The following is a 19,582-nucleotide window of genomic DNA, read 5'->3' on the forward strand; positions in this document are numbered from 1 at the left end:
ATTGTAAGTAATTATGTCATATTTCATAGAAATCTGGAAACACTGGACAGTTACTTAAGACTATAGTCCTCAACTATCACTCAGAAGTATTAGAAACAAACACCCAATTCATCACTAAATAATGGATAACTATAATATAAACAATGACAGAAACACCCACAGAAGAAAAGAAAGACAGTTTTGTGGGAATAGTTTTATTGCAATGTTGATGGAACCTCATTCTTTCAATTTCCTCCATCCATAAACTTTCTCATAAAATCTCTCTGTAGAAGTGCCATGATTTCAGACAGTCACCTGTAAAAACAGCCACCATAGTGAACAACACACCAACTCTTCCTCCTGTATCATACAATCCAATTGACTTAATTGAACTCAACTGACACAACTTATAAATCAAAGCTTAATTTGCAATTTCAACGAACTTTTTTGTCCATTCTTGTAGCTTGATCATTAACAAAGGAAATAATGTGTCACACTCTTTGTTACCTGGAGAATGGAGCTGGCGCATGGACACGGCAACACCAGTCAGTTCATAGTGCAGTCCAGACAGCAAACCAAGTCAGTTCATAGTGCAGTCCAGACAGCAAACCAAGTCAGTTCATAGTGCAGTCCAGACAGCAAACCAAGTCAGTTCATAGTGCAGTCCAGACAGCAAACCAAGTCAGTTCATAGTGCAGTCCAGACAGCAAACCAAGTCAGTTCATAGTGCAGTCCAGACAGCAAACCAAGTCAGTTCATAGTGCAGTCCAGACAGCAAACCAAGTCAGTTCATAGTGCAGTCCAGACAGCAAACCAAGTCAGTTCATAGTGCAGTCCAGACAGCAAACCAAGTCAGTTCATAGTGCAGTCCAGACAGCAAACCAAGTCAGTTCATAGTGCAGTCCAGACAGCAAACCAAGTCAGTTCATAGTGCAGTCCAGACAGCAAACCAAGTCAGTTCATAGTGCAGTCCAGACAGCAAACCAAGTCAGTTCATAGTGCAGTCCAGACAGCAAACCAAGTCAGTTCATAGTGCAGTCCAGACAGCAAACCAAGTCAGTTCATAGTGCAGTCCAGACAGCAAACCAAGTCAGTTCATAGTGCTGTCCAGACAGCAAACCAAGTCAGTTCATAGTGCAGTCCAGACAGCAAACCAAGTCAGTTCATGGTTTGCTGTCTGGACTGCAAACCAAGTCAGTTCATAGTGCAGTCCAGACAGCAACTCCTAACACATTTTAAAATCAGATGTAATTTGTGAAAATAAACAACTTCCGCAGAGCAATGTCTTGAAAGGATACTTATTATCAAATGTGTTTGGAGGACATCCTTAAATAGCATATTTCTATAAAATCTTATTAATTTGCCATTCTTTATGTCCAAACCTGCTTTTTAGTGTAGTAATGTTATTTATGCTGGCTCGAGCAACAGGAAACTGACCAATGAGGTAGGCTAAGTAGTTTCACTTCCTGGTTGACACCGGTCATGTGATGTCATCTAATTCAGGGTCATGTTCATTAGGGCACACCATAGTGAAACATTCTAAAACATTAACAGAAATTGAAAACAAGTCCAGGTAGTCCCTTCACGTTAGTCTTTTCTCCCATTTGGTGTCTAATGAACATGACCCAGGACACTCACTGGTGCTCAAAGGTCTTTTGAGGGCTGATGTGGCATTTCTCTCCAACTGAAATCACACAAACATGCATTAACAATTCACAGTCATGACTCAACTCCAACGTTGTTATAAAACAGGGCTCTGTACAAACTTACAGTTAAGGCATAAGGTTTTTCAAAAGCTTTTGACTAGAGATGTTCTTGTCAGTTTATTTTATACTCTCCAAGAAAACACATCTCTTCACATGTCATCAAGGTTTTGTAACAACGCCACTATTTCTCATTCTGTGAATGGAAAAGACGTCAGAATGATACAGGAGAGAGAGACACATCGGTTGTGCGTTGGTATAATTAGGGGCAAAGTGAAGAACGCAGAGGAGACAGCTCAGTTAGCTGCCTGCCACATTCAATACATCAGAAACGTAGAAATAAAATGAACAGAATGGGTCGACCTCATAAAAAAAAATCATTGACTGTCAGCAATACTGTACATGTGTTGAGTCAGGTCGAAACGCAGCATACTGCACAGTACCAACACAAAATCCATATCTTGTTTGGTCATCAACATCTTACATGTGCCCATTCTAATCATTGTATTTCTATACCTCATCTTTTCATCCAGCCAAAACTCTATACTAGCTCACTCTCATCTGTCCCATGGCATTTAGTCCACTGCACACACTGATTTGTAGCGCTCTAGCATTAGCGTCACCACACAGACAACTCATGGGCTGCGTTTAGACAGGCAGCCAAATCCTTGATATTTTTCACTAAATTTTCTTTTGACCAGATCAGCTCTGAAAAAGATCTGATTGGTCCAAATAGCAATGTGAAAAACAGGCAGGCCAATTCTGATCTGTCTAAATGCAGCCCAAGCTCAATCTGCACGACACACTCTCTTCCACCAGTACTTCAGAGCCACCACACATAACTCAAGACACCAGAGCATTACCCTCAAATAGCTGTGTCAACGCAGTTTAAAAGCCTGGTGAATAAAAACTCTTTATTATATATCTATACACGTGTAAATTAACAATATTCATTTTCAATAAATACTCTGGTGGCCGTGTGATCACTCACGTACATCATCATAATACTTTAAAAGTCCTTTCTGAAAATAAAATGGAAAGTAGGTAAGCGCCGGATAAGATTTTTTTTGTAAATTGCATAGAAAAATGAGTGAAGCGTAAATCACTTTATCAGTTCACTTGGTTGAGGCAGGGAACGGTAGGAGAGGCTTTTCAAAAAGCAGCAGTAACAGCAGCCTGCCAATATGAACTAGGGCTGGGGACTCCCTCTATAGGTCAGACGATGTCGACTCCACCATCTCAGAGAGGACAGATTTAAAGTAGCCATCGGTGTGGTATGTGTTTCAATAGCCCACAACACACATCTGATTATGCCCTGCCTTCAAATATCAACCTTCACCAAGACGTCATCCGCCTAAGCCGTCAAATCTTGCATCATGGCAGATCATTGACCATCAATCTTCTGTTGAGCACACCCTTGATGATGTCACACCTCAATACCTTATGGAGATCCATCTTTTCAGGATTGCTTGCCCACTCTGTAGCTCGGTCAATCTCAATCAGGCCTCAATTCATTGAGACAAATTAAAATGCAATATCAAACTTTGTACTTAAATCTTAGACTGCTGGGGGACCCATTTTCAGAGGGGCTGGGGGGGATTCCCAACTGAAAAGTGGAAAGCATTTTCAACATGGTGGAAAGAGGAAAAGTAGCTTCAGAAACAGGAAGCTGAATGGAGAAAGAGTGGGGAAGAGAAAACAACCAAAGAAAAAGTGCTGTTGATCCCAGCTGATGCAAAGTCGAGAAAGGCAGGCTGGGAAAAACTGTCGGTCGGTGGCCTTGTTCTTTGTCTATCCCTCCCTCCTTCCATTGTTCTCTCCCTTTCGCCAGGGAATACTGATAGGTACATCCTTGGCATGATTGGTCAGTTCATCTCCCCTCCATGAGCAAGTCTCTAGGGCAGTGCCAATCAAAGTCCTCTGCCAGCAGGCGGGTATCACCGGAACTCGTAGATGGGCATACTGTGTTCCTGGACATGGGTGAGGTTTAACGACTGGTACCTGAAAGGGAACAAGGGGACCAAGAATGAGCAGCTAGCCAGTAGCCACATCCCTGTATGTTCACATCAGATCAGCACACAAAACAACTGGTACAGAACCTAACTATCTACTAAAGATGTATTAACATGACCTAGTATGCTTAGTACCAGCAACTATCAAAATATGTACTCAATCTGAATATCCCAAAGAGCCAAACTGTACAGTGCATCTATCAGATTTGAACAAGCCATCTAAAATATTGACACTCCAGTGTGTTTGCATCCCAAATAGCATCCTATTCTCTATATAGTGCACTACTTTGACCAGGGCCCATAGGGTACCATTTGGGACCCAAACTATGTACCATTCAGAGCTTCTGTGGTAGTAGTAGCCTTCAATGGTGGCTGTGGACTTCTGGAAGCAGATATAGTAGAAACCAGCGAAGGACGCCCCACTGATGTCTTTAATGGTGTGGTCCGGGACCAGGAACTGCTCCTGTGAGGGAGAGAACAAGAAAACAAAACAGTCACTAGATGGACATGTTAGAAAGGACAAGAGACAGAGGAAGGATTCAAGTACATACAGGGAGAGAGAAAGAGAGATCAATGGAACATCAGGTGATAATGGACTCACCTTCCACCTCATAAAGACAAAGTCACTGTTCTTCAGCTCTTCGTAATCAAAGTCGTCCAAGTTGAAGCTCTTTGCATACTGATAAAAAGCCTGAAACTTACCCTGGAAAGAAACAAAACAAATGTTTTAGTTGTACTTTTTCTCAAAGACAATTAAAAACTGAAATACAATACTGAATCCAATAAGTGTTTGTTAAAAAGAAGGAACACCAAATGACTACGCTTTAATGGGAATATGAACTGAATGACATCGAGAGCTTCAAATAAATACCCAGTGCTTGCGGTCCACATCTTCGTCGGCGTCCCACTTCCTGGTTAAAAAGGGCCTCTTTCTACTGATGATCTCTCCTGCGAAGAACGTTGTAAGAGTGGGATACTCCTGCGAGGATCAGAAACAAAACGTGGTGAGAGTGGGATACTCCTACGAGGATCAGAAACAGAACGTGGTGAGAGTGGGATACTCCTGCGAGGATCAGAAACAAAACGTGGTGAGAGTGGGATACTCCTGCGAGGATCAGAAACAGAACGTGGTGAGAGTGGGATACTCCTGCGAGGATCAGAAACAGAACGTGGTGAGAGTGGGATACTCCTGCGAGGATCAGAAACAAAACGTGGTGAGAGTGGGATACTCCTGCGAGGATCAGAAACAGAACGTGGTGAGAGTGGGATACTCCTGCGAGGATCAGAAACAGAACGTGGTGAGAGTGGGATACTCCTGCGAGGATCAGAAACAGAACGTGGTGAGAGTGGGATACTCCTGCGAGGATCAGAAACAGAACGTGGTGAGAGTGGGATACTCCTGCGAGGATCAGAAACAGACTAAGAGCTGGGTTCATTAGTGAACACCGTAGCTAATCTTTTTGTTTATTGGACAAGTTCAGGTAAGTCCCTTGCCGTTTGCTTTGGTTCCTAGAGAATTAGAGACTACGACCATGTTTCCTTCTCCGTAAGGACTTTCACTAACAAAAGAGAGTTTTAGTTATAGACGGCACTCACTTTATGTTTTAAATTTAACTAGGCAAGTCAGTTAAGAACAAATTCTTATTTACAATGACGGCCTATCCCAGCCAAACCCTAACGAAGCTGGGGAAATTGTGTGCCGCACTATGGGACTCCCAATCACAGCCGGTTGTGAAACAGCCGTTCTTACAGTCACACACATAACAGTTGTCCAACAAAGTAGGTAAATATTACCAATTATGTTCTGGGTATAGACCTGAATACATGGATCTAGCTGTGCTCCCACTTACCATTACCATAATCTGACTCTACAGTCATGGTTACCAAGGTTCCTTTAGGAAGGGTTTCTGGCTGGAACACATGCTGGTGCAGTGACAAATTAAGTGTCACACACAGGAATGCCATCAATAACAAACAGCAATGCCTTTTTCATATTCATTAGGCAACAAACAGAAGAACATAAAAACTCAAACTGGGAGGGACAACCTCAACGTGTTTCTTTTTCCGTTGCAAAATAATTTGCTGCGGTGTGTCCGATTGAATACGACCCAACTCACTGTAACACTATGCCAAGGTGCCAGATCAGTGGTAGGTAGCACCTTGTTAAGTAAACAAAGTGCACTATTTCCCTGAGCATTCCCTTTGAGTCACTCACAACTAATTCTCTAGGAAAAGGAGGTGAACGGAGCCAGAGTAGGGATCTGTATAATTTACAAGGAGAGAGTGGGAAGAGCCCTGATATTTAGTGTTGCCAGTGAGAGAAAGTGCACAGCAATCACATTTTGTACCACACACCCTCTGAATTGTAGACATTGCTGTAAACAGACAATGCAGGCAGAGCTGCAGCACACAGGCCTGTTCTTTGACTGTCTGCACCATTTGAGGCAGTCAGTCAGGCAGTCAGTCAATACATCCATGTAAGATTAAACATCCAAATACAGTATACAGTGCTCAGACAAGACACTTTTGCAACGTAACAGATAGGCCTTCATACTGGTGTTACAAATTGGTCAATAGCTGGCTCTGGCTTGTTGTTTAGCATGTTGTCATAATGCATGCCAGTTTCACATTGGTTGGTTGTACCAGTATACATTTCAATTGGGGCTGGAAAGCCACATTGCACTTGGCTTACACTGACCCCTGCCATGATAAGTTCCTAAAAGGGGCTTAAAGACCCATGACAACATCATCACTCATTGCATGTGAGGGGTAAGGTAGAAGTACACTGTATCTGACCCAGTTCTGCGCCACTTTACCTCAGTTAGGCCTTTGATCTTCAGGTAACCACACAGATAAGAGTCCTCCATGGTCACATGCTGCAGGAGACAAACAATCTCACAATGAGTGGTATTCAAGTGCAGTGGTCACAATGTCAGTGTGTGTACAACAAGAACCCATCAGGTGCCTTCACAAATGACAACCAGGCTATTAACGAGTTCAGACAGATATTTTCAGCGGTTTTGTCAAATGAATGAGCAGGCCTATTCAATAGTCAGCGGTCTGTGAATCTGGGCAAACACCAATGAAAATGCTGAATGCTAGCCACCTATGTCATTTAGCAACTAGGCCATATGTTAACATACATCATGCATGTTAATGCCAGTATTCATATATCCAAATGTTTGCATAAACAAAATGTTCATCTCACTGCCAGTTAGCTGGCTGTTCTCTCTCGACAACCCTAGGGGGCCCAAGAGGGCTTACTAACATTTACAGTCGATTTGAATGGGCCATCTAGCTGCTAACTACAGATTGCTTGCTGTCAAGCTTGTTAAACTAGTTTGTTTGCTAACTAGCTAGTTCACCTGGTTAGTTTGCTAAATCGGTTGCTTGTCAGTGGTGGTTCGCAGTCAGTAACGTTAGCAGCAGTGACAAGACAACCTTACATGGTCAGCTAGTAAACATGCCATCCATTATACCAAGCTTCTTAAAAGCAAGAGTATTTACCTGCAAAACGACCTCCACATCATACGAGTTTCCTTTGCTCTTCTGATGTCCTCGAAACTGTGAACCGCTGTACAGCAGCGAAGTAGCTACCCCTGGCTGGTGCGTGTTGATCGGCGGAGGAGGGATAAGAGAGGCCGAGGATGTACGGGCCGCACTGCTGCAGCACTCAGCTCGAACAGGCATGATGAGCGCTAATGCGTGCGTATCCCCGACTGCAACAGTCATGAACCACAGACTGAGGAAGCTCTTAATATGGAGAGGGGATACTGACCAGTAGTATCTAGAAGCCTGACACTTTACTATACTCCTCCCCGGCCCTAGGATAGCTCACTCTGGACGTGTACTGGCTTTAAGAGAACGTCAACGTTTCTTTAGACGACTCAGAATAACCCTATTTGATTGGCTGGAAATGTGCACTCCTCATTTGAACGGAAACGTAATTGGATAGTCTTCGGAAATGCATTCTTGGATATGTAGTTGCACATTTGCACGCTACATTCCACTAAAACATATCCATATGAATGATCAGCGTTCTTACAGTTTTGTACTAAGGTGGAAAACGTATATATTTGGACCCTACTTTCTATTCGTTCTGAAATGTATTATAGAATACAACGATTTTAATCGAAACATAACAACATGTTTCGTTGAATGGTTTTGGTTGGGTGTTGATGGTTATGCATGGTTAGTGTATCTCGCACGCACGCACGCGCACACAACACACACTAGATGGCAGAGTTGTCCTAGAGAGTTGAAATATGAACCAGTTAGGAATAGACAAACATTTCTGCCTGTTTCTGGAAATGAACACAAGGGAAATAACACTGAGGATTCATTAAAATAATGAACTTCATTTTGACACAATTCAATGTTCTTATAATCCAGGTTAATGGAAATAAGTAAGTATGAAAATAAGGGCATTTGCTGTATGCCTGAGGCTTGTCTGTGAGGCTTGAATCTGTGTTAGGATGGTTTCTTCTGCTATATTTCCTTTCCCCTCTTCTTAATCAATGGTGATCATGTTGCATCTCATCCAGCTGATCCCTAACGTAGTCAATGTAGTTGTGAATCTCTGAGATGCGCTTGCGATTCCGCTTCACCTCTTCATCTTGTACCTGCATGGACAGGCGAATGAGAGACAAAACAACAACAAATGAAAAGGTATTCTTCATGGTGGAAAACTGTCATACTGAGTGTTTGTGGCAATGCCTTGCCTTCCCCATAGAAATACAATCTGTCATCCTATTTCAACTCATTCCCCATAGAAATACAATCTATGTCATCCTATTTCTATGCATTCCCCTGCCTACCGATTTCATCAGAGCACTCATCCAGCTGTTGCAGGACGTCATCAGCTCGTCCTCACGGTTGTCGATCTTCATCAGGTGGGTGTCGTGGGAGGCGCTGACTGCATTGATCACTGTGTCCTTGTCTACAAACAGCTGCATGGGGGGACAGACAGACACTGTGTAACACAGATGAATGATGCAGGCTGAAATTACCCCAAGACACTGATCTTGGGTCAGTTTTTCATTCTCAACATAATGGGCAAGGTTAGGATTGAGGGAGGGAAAGCTGATCCGAAATCTGTACCTAGGGGAAACTTCACCATGGCACCAGTGGGATCAAAATACTGCTGAGTGCCACTGGGGAAAGTGCTGCTGAGGTGCTACAGATCTTAATTTGACCCTGCTTCTCACAACAAGAAAACAGGAAATATTAATTATGTGGATTATAATGAATAATACATTTTTTGTTTTGGTTGACTTTTTTTTTGTTAGGGCAATTACAAACTTTAGAAGACTTTTTAAACCTTGAATACCCTACAATATGAATTTTCTGCTGCGCCGGTATATTGTCTGTGACAACAGACTGATTAAATTAAGATAGCAGATCTGTAGTTTCAATAGCAGTGACAGTGGAAATGTTGTCAGAGAAGTGAGGGTGGAAAAGCAGTAAGAACAGAATACAGTTGGACTGTGTGCAGTGTGTTTGAGTGCAATATGGATGAGCATGTACACATACAATATTAAATCAAATTTTAATTGTCACATGCTTCGTAAATGACAGTGAAATGCTTCCCAACAATGCAGAATACAATATGATGAGTGTGGAAGTGTGTGTGTGGCAAATGTGCGCGTGTGTGGAAGTGTTATGTGCAAGTGAGTGTGTTCAGTGCATTCTGAAAGTATTCAGACCTCTTGACTTTATCCATATTTTGTTATGTTACAGCCTTATTCTGAAATGGATTAAGTAAATAAAAAATCCTCATCAATCTACACGCAATACCCCATAATGACGAAGCAAACATTTAGCAAATGTATAAAAAATAAAACACAGAAATACCGATTTATATAAGTATTCAGACCCTTTAATATGAGACTCGAAATTGACCTCAGGTACATCCTGTTTCCACTGATCATCCTTGAGATGTTTCTTCAACTTGATTGGAGTCCACCTGTGGTAAATTCAATTGATTGGACTTGATTTGGAAAGGCACATACCAGTCTATATAAGGTCCCACAGTTGACAGTGCATGTCACAGCAAAAACCAAGCCATGAGGTCGAAGGACTTGTCCGTAGAGCTCAGAGACAGGATTTTGTCGAGGCACAGATCTGGGGTGTGTACCAAAAAATGTTGGCAGCATTGAAGGTCCCCAAGAACAGAGCGGCCATCATTTTTAAATGGAAGAAATTTGGAACCACCAAGACTCTTCCTAGAGCTGGCCGCCTGGACAAACTGAGCAATCAGGGGACAAGGGCCTTGGTCAGGGAGGTGACCAAGAACCCGATGGTCACTCTGGCAGAGCTCCAGAGTTCCTCTGTGGAGATGGGAGAAGCTTCCAGAAGGACAACCATCTCTGCAGCACTCCATCAATCAGGCCTTTATGGTAAAGAGGCCAGACGGAAGCCACTCCTCAGTAAAAGGCACATGACAGCCGACTTGGAGTTTGCCAAAAGGCACCTAAAGGACTCTCAGACCATGAGAAACAAGAACTCTTTGACCTGAAAGCCAAGCGTCACGTCTGGAGGAAACCTGGCACCATCCCTACAGTGAAACATGATTGGTGGCAACATCATGATGTGGGGATGTTTTTCAGAGGCAGGGACTGGTAGACTAGTCAGGATTGAGGAAAAGATGAACGGAGCAAAGTATAGAGAGATCCTTGATGAAAACCTGCTCCAGTGCGCTAAGGACCTCAGACTGGGGAGAAGGCTCACCTTCCAACAGGACAACGACCCTAAGTACACAGCCAAGACAATGCAGGAGTGGCTTCGGGACAAGTCTCTGAATGTCCTTGAGTGGCCCAGCCAGAGCCCGGACTTGAACTCGATCAAACATCTCTGGAAAGACCTGAAAATAGCTGTGCAGCGACGCTCCCCATCCAATCTGACAGAGCTTGAGAGGATCTGTCTAAAAACCTGTTTTTGCTTTGTCATTATGGAATATTGTGTGTAGATTGATGAGGGGAAAAAATATTTTAATCAATTTTAGAATACGGCTGTAACATAACAAAATGTGGAAAGAGTCAAGCGGTCTGAATACTTCTGAATACGGTCTGAAAGCGCTGTCTGTGTTGGAGTATCAGTGTAAGTATGTGTGAGTGTGTGGGTAGAGTCCAGTGTGTGTGCATAGAGTCAAAAATTGTTAGTGCAAAAAGGGTCAATGCAGATAGTCCAGGTAGCTATTTGGTTAACTATTTAGCAGTCTAATGGCTTGGGGGTAGGAGCCCTTTGATCACAGACTTGGCACTCTGGTACAGAGTCTTTGACAATATTTGAAAATGTTTGTGGAGATAAGAGACAGGGTTGAGAGAGGGGTAGGGAAACACTATTTAGACTGCGTCTCAAATAGCCACCTATTTCACATATAGTACACTACTTTTGACCATGGCCTGTAGGATTTGCTGTAGACACAGGGACTTTCTGACACTGACCATTCGGACATCATCTGGCATATCCTCCTCCAGCTCATTCTTGGCCACTCGCTCCAGGGTTGCCACAGCGATTTCCAGTAGCTTCTCGTGATGGTGGTTCTCTAAGTCTCGGCACTGGGCGAAAGTGGGTCTGTGTCAAGGAAACTTTGTCTGACACTGTACACTGTATATCAAGCGTGTCAGAGGAGGAGTGCTGATCTAGGATCAGGTTCTCCCTGTCCATGTCATCTTATTAATTGGAAAACTGATCCTAAATCAGCACTTTAACTCTGAGGCGCTTGGTACATACAGACCCTGATTTGAATAACTGCATCAGTGCACTGCAACACCATTATAATACACATGCAACGTTTAGTTATATTGAAATAAATACCTAAGGTAGAAAAGGATATATTCCTTGAACAACTTCAATGAATCCGGCAACCATGTCTGAAATGTTCCTCTCAAAATCTTTGATTATGTCCTATAGAAAAAAAAGGAGAATAGTTATTGACATATGAATAACGTATCTCAAATTGAAATGTGTGTTTTGATATCAAATGGAAAATTAAAATTAATTAATTAACCACCCCAAACATTCTTCTATAAATGAGAGTTTTCATATGAACTCTTGCACGTGTACTATAATATACATCAACCGTGCGTGCACACACACACACACACACACACACACACACACACACACACACACACACACACACACACACACACACACACACAGGAATAATAGATTTTCTCAAGGTGTGGAAAATGCTGTACCCAAAGATAAGGCGAATGACTTCTATATTTAAAGGTTTAATAGACAGACAGACAGACATATGCATATGGGGAGACAGACATGTTCCTCTGAGAGCTTTGTAGCAATCTGCCAACTTCCTCAAGGGCAGTAAAGCATAAATACTCTTGCTTATCTGTTGGTTCTCCAAGTGTTCCGGGCCCCTGTTCACAACATAAATCAAGGTTGTCGAGACCACTTGGGTCAGAGTGAGCCGCATATTAGACATCTCTGTCATTTGAAACTCCCGATGGCTGAATTTATAGCTATTGGCACTTGGCCTCAGGGAGATCACCCAGAGGTTTCTGCATTATGGGGCCTCCTAACTACAGGTCTTCATGGGCCAAAAGAAGTTGGACCTGTTCTGATATGGACCTTGGGCTTTCCCACCTGTACCCAATATGCATACATAAAAAAAATTAAAAAGTGTAAAAAAAATATGGAGACCCATTTTTTAAGCGTCTTTATTAACCGGAGCTGATAAAGCGCGAGAGGAGGAAGAGAAAGGTGCCACTGAGAGGGAGTGACACAGGGAGCTGGGAGGGAGAGACAACAGACAGCAACCAACCAACAAGCCAAAACGCACTATAGTAAACAAATAGCTGCCATAGCTAGTTTATTTATCATCCAATATGATTACACAGTACCTGTTTTGACTGCATCAAACCTTGAGAAGCTAGCTAGTTAAGTTAGCTAACATTAGCTAGCTAGGGTAATTGAGGATGCAGTACATGCGCTTTCTCATCCTTTTTAAAATTTATTTTATTTTGAAATTGCATTGTTGGTTAGAGCCTGTAAGTAAGCATTTCACTGCAAGGTCCATCTTCCAATGATTACATATCTCCTAACTTTTGCCACACACAGAGCCTATATGACTGTAGCCTATTGACGCTTTGATGACTAATGATTGGTCAACAACAACACCTGCAGCAGTCACGTTCGGCTCTGTACGGGTCCTTCCAGACAAGTCAGTTAAAATGACACAGACCCAAGGCCTCCCGAGTGGCACAGCTCTCTAAGGCACTGCTTCGCAGTGCTTGAGGCTTAATTACAGACCCGGGTTTGATCCCAGGCTGTCACAGCCAGCCATGACCGGGAGCGTGGTCTGGGTTAGGGGAGGTTTGGCTGGCCTGGATTTCCTTGTCCAATCTCGGTCTAGCAACTCCTTGTGGCGGCCGGGCAACTTTGGACGTCAGCTGGACAGTGTTTCCTCCGACACATTGGTGTGGTTGGCTTCCGGGTCAAGAAGCAGTGCGGCTTGACAGGGTCGTGTTTTGGAGGACGCATAGCTCTCGACCTTTGTCTCTCCCGAGTCTGTAGGGGAGTTGCAGCGATGGGACAAGACTGTAAACAACAATTGGATATCACGAAATTGGGGAGTAAAAGGGGTCAAAGTAAAAAAAGAAGGAAAAAGTAAAAAAAGGACACATACCAGAGACCCGAGACAATCATATGAGATCCGACCCAGACCCATGACATTATTTAGAATTCTGGATCCGCCCCTAATCGGGTATCTTGGATTGGTACAGGTGGATCCGTAAAAACCTATACTCCTAACCTCTTAGAAGTTATTCAGTTCAGATTTAAGGGCGGCCAAGAATGTAGATCTTAACTCTGGGATATGTTGGACGGTAGCGTCCCACCTCGCCAACAGCCAGTGAAAGTGCAGGGCGCCAAATTCAAAACAACAAAAATCTCATAATTAAAATTCCTCAACCATACAAGTATTTTACGCCATTTTAAAGATAACATTCTCGTTAATCCAGCCACAGTGTCTGATTTCAGCACCACAAACGATTATGTTAGGTCACCACCAAGTCACAGAAAAACACAGCCATTTTTCCAGCCAAAGAGGAGTCACAAAAAGCACAGATAGAGATAAAATGAATCGCTAACCTTTGATCATCTTCATCAAATGACACTCATAGGACTTCATGTTACACAATACATGTATGTTTTGTTTGCTAAAGTGCATATTTATATCAAAAAAATCTCATTTTACATTGGCGCGTTACGTTCAGTAGTTCTAAAACATGCAGTGATTTTGCAGAGAGCCACATCAATTTACAGAAATACTCATCATAAATGTTGATGAAAATACAAGTGTTATACATGGAATTAGAGATATACCTCTCCTTAATGCAACCGCTGTGTCAGATTTCAACAAAAACTTTACGGAAAAGCAAACCATGCAATAATCTGAGTACAGCGTTCAAACAACAAAGCAGCCAAAAAGATATTCGCCATATTGTGCAGTCAACATTAGTCAGAAATAGCATTATAAATATTCACTTACCTTTGATGATCTTCATCAGAATGCACTCCCAGGAATCACAGTTCCACAATAAATGTTTGATTTGTTCGATAAAGTTCATAATTTATGTCCAAATAGCTTCTCTTGTTAGGGCGTTTGGTAAACAAATCCAAACGCGCGTTCAGATCCAGCTGAATGTCGGACGAAAAGTTCAAAAAGTTATATTACAGGTCGTAGAAACATGTCAAACTAAGTATAGAATCAATCTTTAGGATGTTTTTATCATAAATCTTCAATAATGTTCCAACCGGAGAATTCCTATGTCTGTAGAAAAGCAATGGAACGAGAGCTAACTCTCTTGTGACCTCGCGTCAGGAGTCTGTAGCACTCAGCCAGACACCTGGCTCAATCCCCTCTCATTCTCTCCCCCTTCATAGTAGAAGCCTCAAACAAAGTTTTAAAGACTGTTGACATCTAGTGGAAGCCTTAGGAAGTGCAATATGACCCCATTTACACCTCAGATTTCCCACTTCCTGGTTGGATTTTTCTCAGGTTTTTGCCTGCCATATGAGTTCTGTTATACTCACAGACATCATTCAAACAGTTTTAGAAACTTCAGAATGTTTTCTATCCAATACTACTAATACTATGCATTTATTAGCATCTGGGACAGAGTAGCATGCAGTTTACTCTGGGCACCTTATTCATTCCAGCTACTCAATACTGCCCCCCTGTCACCAAGAAGTTTTAACAACACACAGACAGACACACACACACACACCTCCAGCTGGTCGACGAGCTGCAGCTCCTGGGTCATGAGGCTGTCACAGAGCTGGTTGATCTCCTCGCTGCAGTGGTTCAGCTGGGCCTCCAGGAGACGTGCGTCTGTGGCCTGCTGTATCTCAGACATCACCTGGGTGTGTGGCCACGTGGAGATACACAACATTTATGTGTGATTTGCATGATTTTTTTGTGATTTGTAAGATTCATGTACAGTGGATTCGAAACTATAAAAATAGCACCGTTTTTGTTAAACTGTTGCTATCAGGTTTTTTTTCAGCAGTTTGTTAAACCATTATCCAGAGCCATATATTTCAGTAATATTTTTGAATATTGTTCTTATTCTAGACATTCAGTTACAGAGCATTATTTAAATATTTCCCATGTAATATTAATGGGGCGCTAACATAGCTTCCATAGAATTTGAAAGTTTCATGTAAATACATCACAATGCTCCTTCTAGACATTATATTCCACATGTTATTTTAATGCAGCACTACCATGGCTGCCATAGAATGTTGTAGTGTCATGCAAATGCACATCATGCAGAAAACCTCAATTGCCAAACTCTCTAAAGAACATGGCTCTTACATTATCTGTGTGGCCAAGAAGATATTCAGTGCATGTAAATACATTAAATACGTAATATTTGTTCCAAAATAATTCAAATGAAATGTATTTTGACACTTATATCCCTCCATAGAGATGGGGCCGCTGAACTGACGCTCTCAAACAGGACCATTTCACTGTCAGTGCAAGTGAAAGACGGTTTTGACTAGATGGAATGCCGCTAATATCAGAAGTTACTCTTCGTAGCATGTAAGGAGAACCCACGCAGCAGGTTAGGAGAATCAATGTAGCAGGTTAGGAGAATTAGGTTAAGGTTAGGAAAAGCATTAGTGTTAGCAAAAATGCTAAAATTCTCCCCGACGCTACTCGGATATGCAGGTTTTGACATCACTTTGACAATAGCGGCATCCCTTCTTGACATGACCTTAAAAGCTACAGTCCCATGACGCACCTGTCTCCTGGCTTTCTCAAAGTCTGCAGCGATCTGTGCTGCTCTCTGCTGGTTGTCGTCCACGGCTTCTCTGGAACAGTCAAAGAAAGACTTGACCTCGTCTTCCCTCCTGCCGCGCTGTGCCAAGCCAATCTCAAACACCTGCACACACAGCGCCACCAGGTGGCTCTTGTATGTAGGAACAGAGTCAAGGAAGGAGCCTTCGATGCAATTGTAGAATAATCGACTTGTGTTATTTTCCAGTTTTTTTCTCTCCTTGAAATCCCTATCTTACAACAAGATATATCATTCTACTATTATTTCACCTGCCTCTGCTTTTAGCCATCCATCAAATCAAGGGCCAGTTGTCGAAGGGTGAAGGCATGCTCCAAATAGACTGACACTGAGAGAACAGAGTATGGAGAAGGATATGTCTCTAGTAGAACAGACACTCCGGGGAGGTAGGCCAGCTTGGCTGCCTCTGCATCATCTGCGTACATGCTGTCAAACAGATATGGGCCATTCAAGAGCTCCACAAAGGCATCCTGTAAGTAGGGAAGACACACACACACACACACACACACAACAGTAGATGGCAGAGTTACCCAATGATTTCAAGCTCAATGCACACATGGATGTAGAATGTATGCTTTGCTCTGAAATGTAGGTTTTTCGTAGGTTACCCTGTGCAACTGCAGCTCGTCCTCTTGCTCTTGCCTAGCATCCATCGCCCTTCTCTCCTGGGCCTCATTGTGGCGCATCTCCTCAATGGCATACTGGTATTTTCCAAACGCCTGCTCTCGCTACATAAGGAAATACTTCATGTTCAATGCCTGCCCGAATGGTTGGTAGAGTAAAAAAAAAGCAAGGTATTCATGTATTAATACAAACTAATGGTATATCCAGTGCAGTGCTTGAAGAAAAATGTATAAACTAGACCTTTGGAACTGTTCTTTAAATCTGTGGTTACAATATGGATGGGATGTGTAAGTTGTCAGTTCAGCAGTTTTGCGATTCTGCTTTTAGTATGGTGCTTATTCAGCTGTCTGATTCCCAGGGGAAACGTTTGTAATCCATGACTAACCGTTTTGTAATGCTCTCGTTTTTCATCGATGCTTTAATTCATCAGGACAGGAATGTCCCTGAGCCTAGGCATAAATCTCTTATTTTGTAAGACTTGTGTTTTGTAAGACTTATGGTATGTTGGTGTGGATACAAGCACATATATATACTGTACAACCTTGTCAGCCCATTCGTTCTCCTGTGCCTGTCGCTCTAACGCCAGGGATGTGTTTCTAATAGGTACAGATCTAGGATCAGCTTCCCCTCCCCGATCCTAACCTTAACCATTAGTGGGGGGATTACAAGACTGACCCAATATAAGTGTCAAGGGGCAATTTCACCCTATTCCGTCACTCACTGTTTGTTCATCCAATAGCCTGAAGTCCAAGTAAACCAACTCCGGAAGGTAGGCAGCAACAAAGATCTTGTAGCGGTCCTCTTTGCAGATGGGGTTTCCAGCTAGGTTGAGAGTACGCAGGTTCTTGAACTTTCTGAGGTAGATCACCTGGGAATCAGAGGATATGGTTGATTGCAATTCCTACAGTGTCCAGCAAACATGCAATACCAGCCCATGCAATGAAAATAACATATTTTGTCACAAATATTCTACAGTATACAATTTGAGAGTTTACATTCATAATTTGAAACATAAACAATACATGTATGAAAGTTACTCACATTTTCTAACTGAGCCAGGAAGTTGTTCCCAATAGAGAGAACGTGTAGGTTTAGAAGTGTGTCCATGTTCTCAATGACAGAGATTCTGTTGTTGTAGAGACTCAAGTCTTCCAGCTTCACCAGAGTATCCAACCCCTCGATCCCCTCAATGTTATTGAAGGACAGATCTAGAGGAGAAGAGAAGATAGAAAGATAATATTGATAGCTAGGCCATAATAGCCTTGTAACAGTGAAGGGGTTGTCTTTTAGTGACAAACAATATAGTAATCTTGATCTAGCTATATACAGTTTAACACATACATTATCTGTCTAACATTTACTGTATGTGGAACATATTCAGGGTCTGTGAGAGACGGCTTTCTTACCCAGCCATTTCAGATTAGTGAGGCGCCCCAGTCCTTCAATCTTCTCAATTATGTTATTGTCCAGTTGTAGCTTGGTCAGAGACGTGAACTGCCACAGGTGATCAATCTTCAGGATGTCTATGGACAAAAATATTTAAAATACAGACAAAGTAAGGAATAAAAACTATTTCCACTGCAACTATTGCCCTTCTCTCTGTGGATAATGGACATGACATGCCTGCACCAAAAAGTATGCAAATGAATGAAGAACATCAACATCTGTCAAATGTCTTACTCTTGTAGTCCAGGCGCAATTGGGAGACTTCCTCATACTGCATGCCCTCCTCCTTGGCAATCTGCCCAGCCTGGTCTTGAGGGCCTTGCTCCTCCACTGCCTTCTGCAGTAGCTCCTCGTCCACCAAACTGGGCTCTGCGGTATCATATAGCCTGCTCATCCTGCTAATGTCTCTGGATCCCCTGACTCTCTACCCTGTACTGTTACTGTGGAGAGAAGGACAGCGCAATATCAAATGCTGTATTCAATGCCACTGTCTGGCGGTGGTTGTATGTTTGACAAATGTTTTTCTGATTGATAAACAGTGAGTCTCAGTGTCATCACAATCCTGCCAGGTACGTAGCTTTGTAGAGTTGAGTGGCTGTTTTGCAATAACAAATACACACAAACTGTGTATAATGTATTTATGCTAGGTTAACTGGCTAACGTTAGCTACGGTGGCTAGCTATAAATATTGTAAACAAACGTTTATATAGATAGCTATAATACAGTAACTTAACGTTAGCTAGCTAATAGTAGCTAGTACTTTTTCAGCAGTAACACAACACAACAAGCCAGAGCTGAGTAACCTAATTTCTGCTAAATTAAAAAGGTATCAGATTGCTCTCTCTCTCTCTCTCTCTCACAAGCTGCTGTTTTGAGAGACCACAAGAAAACCAAACAACAAAGTAATTTGAAAATAAATGTATGTTATCAGCCTCATACCTTTCAAACCCACGTCTGCTGCGCAAAGATGTATAATGTTGCCTAGCAACCAGGCAGCAGGACTGGGCTACATGGAACACGGAAACGTTTATACAGTTGCTATATGCGATATGCACTATGCGAACCAATGTAAGCATTACTATTTCTTTGTGAATATTATGTACTTAAATTACAATTATTAGAATCAAGGGAATCATAAATGTTTATCTCTTCTAGCCAGGGTCAGCGCTGTATTGGTCAGGATTTCCTGAAATATGCATTGTACAGTTTATCTAGCTAGTTTATCCCATCGAGTGCAGTATGTTAGAAATTATCAGGATATTCAGAATCAATTCACTCAAACAACAACAATAGTTTGATAGTACAGATTGTAGGGAAACGTTTAAAGTAATTTCCCCAAACAACAATACTTTATTGTTAATATTAATATATCTTTTTTAAATGTAACCTTTATTTAACTTGGAAAGTAAGTTAAGAACACATTATTATGTACAATGACGGCCTACACCGGCCAAACCCGGACGACGCTGGGCCAATTGTGCGCTGCCCT

The 19,582-nt window shown here is 42.3% G+C and overlaps 2 protein-coding genes across 2 annotated transcripts; both read right to left on the reverse strand.

Annotated features, from left to right (window-relative positions):
- Positions 1-1,107: 1,107 nt before the first annotated feature.
- Positions 1,108-7,583, reverse strand: LOC116359965 (glucose-induced degradation protein 4 homolog). Its single transcript, XM_031814189.1, has 6 exons — positions 7,202-7,583; positions 6,511-6,570; positions 4,566-4,673; positions 4,296-4,397; positions 4,027-4,157; positions 1,108-3,683 (listed from the first exon to the last, which is right to left on the reverse strand). The coding sequence occupies exons 1-6, from the start codon at positions 7,424-7,426 to the stop codon at positions 3,620-3,622; spliced, it is 690 nt and encodes a 229-aa protein (XP_031670049.1). The 5' UTR covers positions 7,427-7,583; the 3' UTR covers positions 1,108-3,619.
- Positions 7,584-7,791: 208 nt separating this feature from the next.
- Positions 7,792-19,098, reverse strand: LOC109878928 (dynein regulatory complex subunit 3). The gene is made up of 13 exons (XM_031813980.1): positions 19,033-19,098; positions 18,328-18,533; positions 18,054-18,170; positions 17,689-17,855; positions 17,369-17,515; positions 16,632-16,751; positions 16,381-16,493; positions 15,970-16,144; positions 14,950-15,081; positions 11,532-11,602; positions 11,140-11,263; positions 8,512-8,643; positions 7,792-8,316 (listed from the first exon to the last, which is right to left on the reverse strand). Exons 2-13 carry the CDS (start codon positions 18,485-18,487, stop codon positions 8,209-8,211), a joined length of 1,566 nt encoding a protein of 521 aa, XP_031669840.1. The 5' UTR covers positions 18,488-18,533; positions 19,033-19,098; the 3' UTR covers positions 7,792-8,208.
- Positions 19,099-19,582: the final 484 nt, after the last annotated feature.

Source organism: Oncorhynchus kisutch, unplaced genomic scaffold (genome assembly GCF_002021735.2).
Source record: "Oncorhynchus kisutch isolate 150728-3 unplaced genomic scaffold, Okis_V2 Okis06b-Okis10b_hom, whole genome shotgun sequence".
Lineage (NCBI taxonomy): Eukaryota > Metazoa > Chordata > Actinopteri > Salmoniformes > Salmonidae > Oncorhynchus > Oncorhynchus kisutch.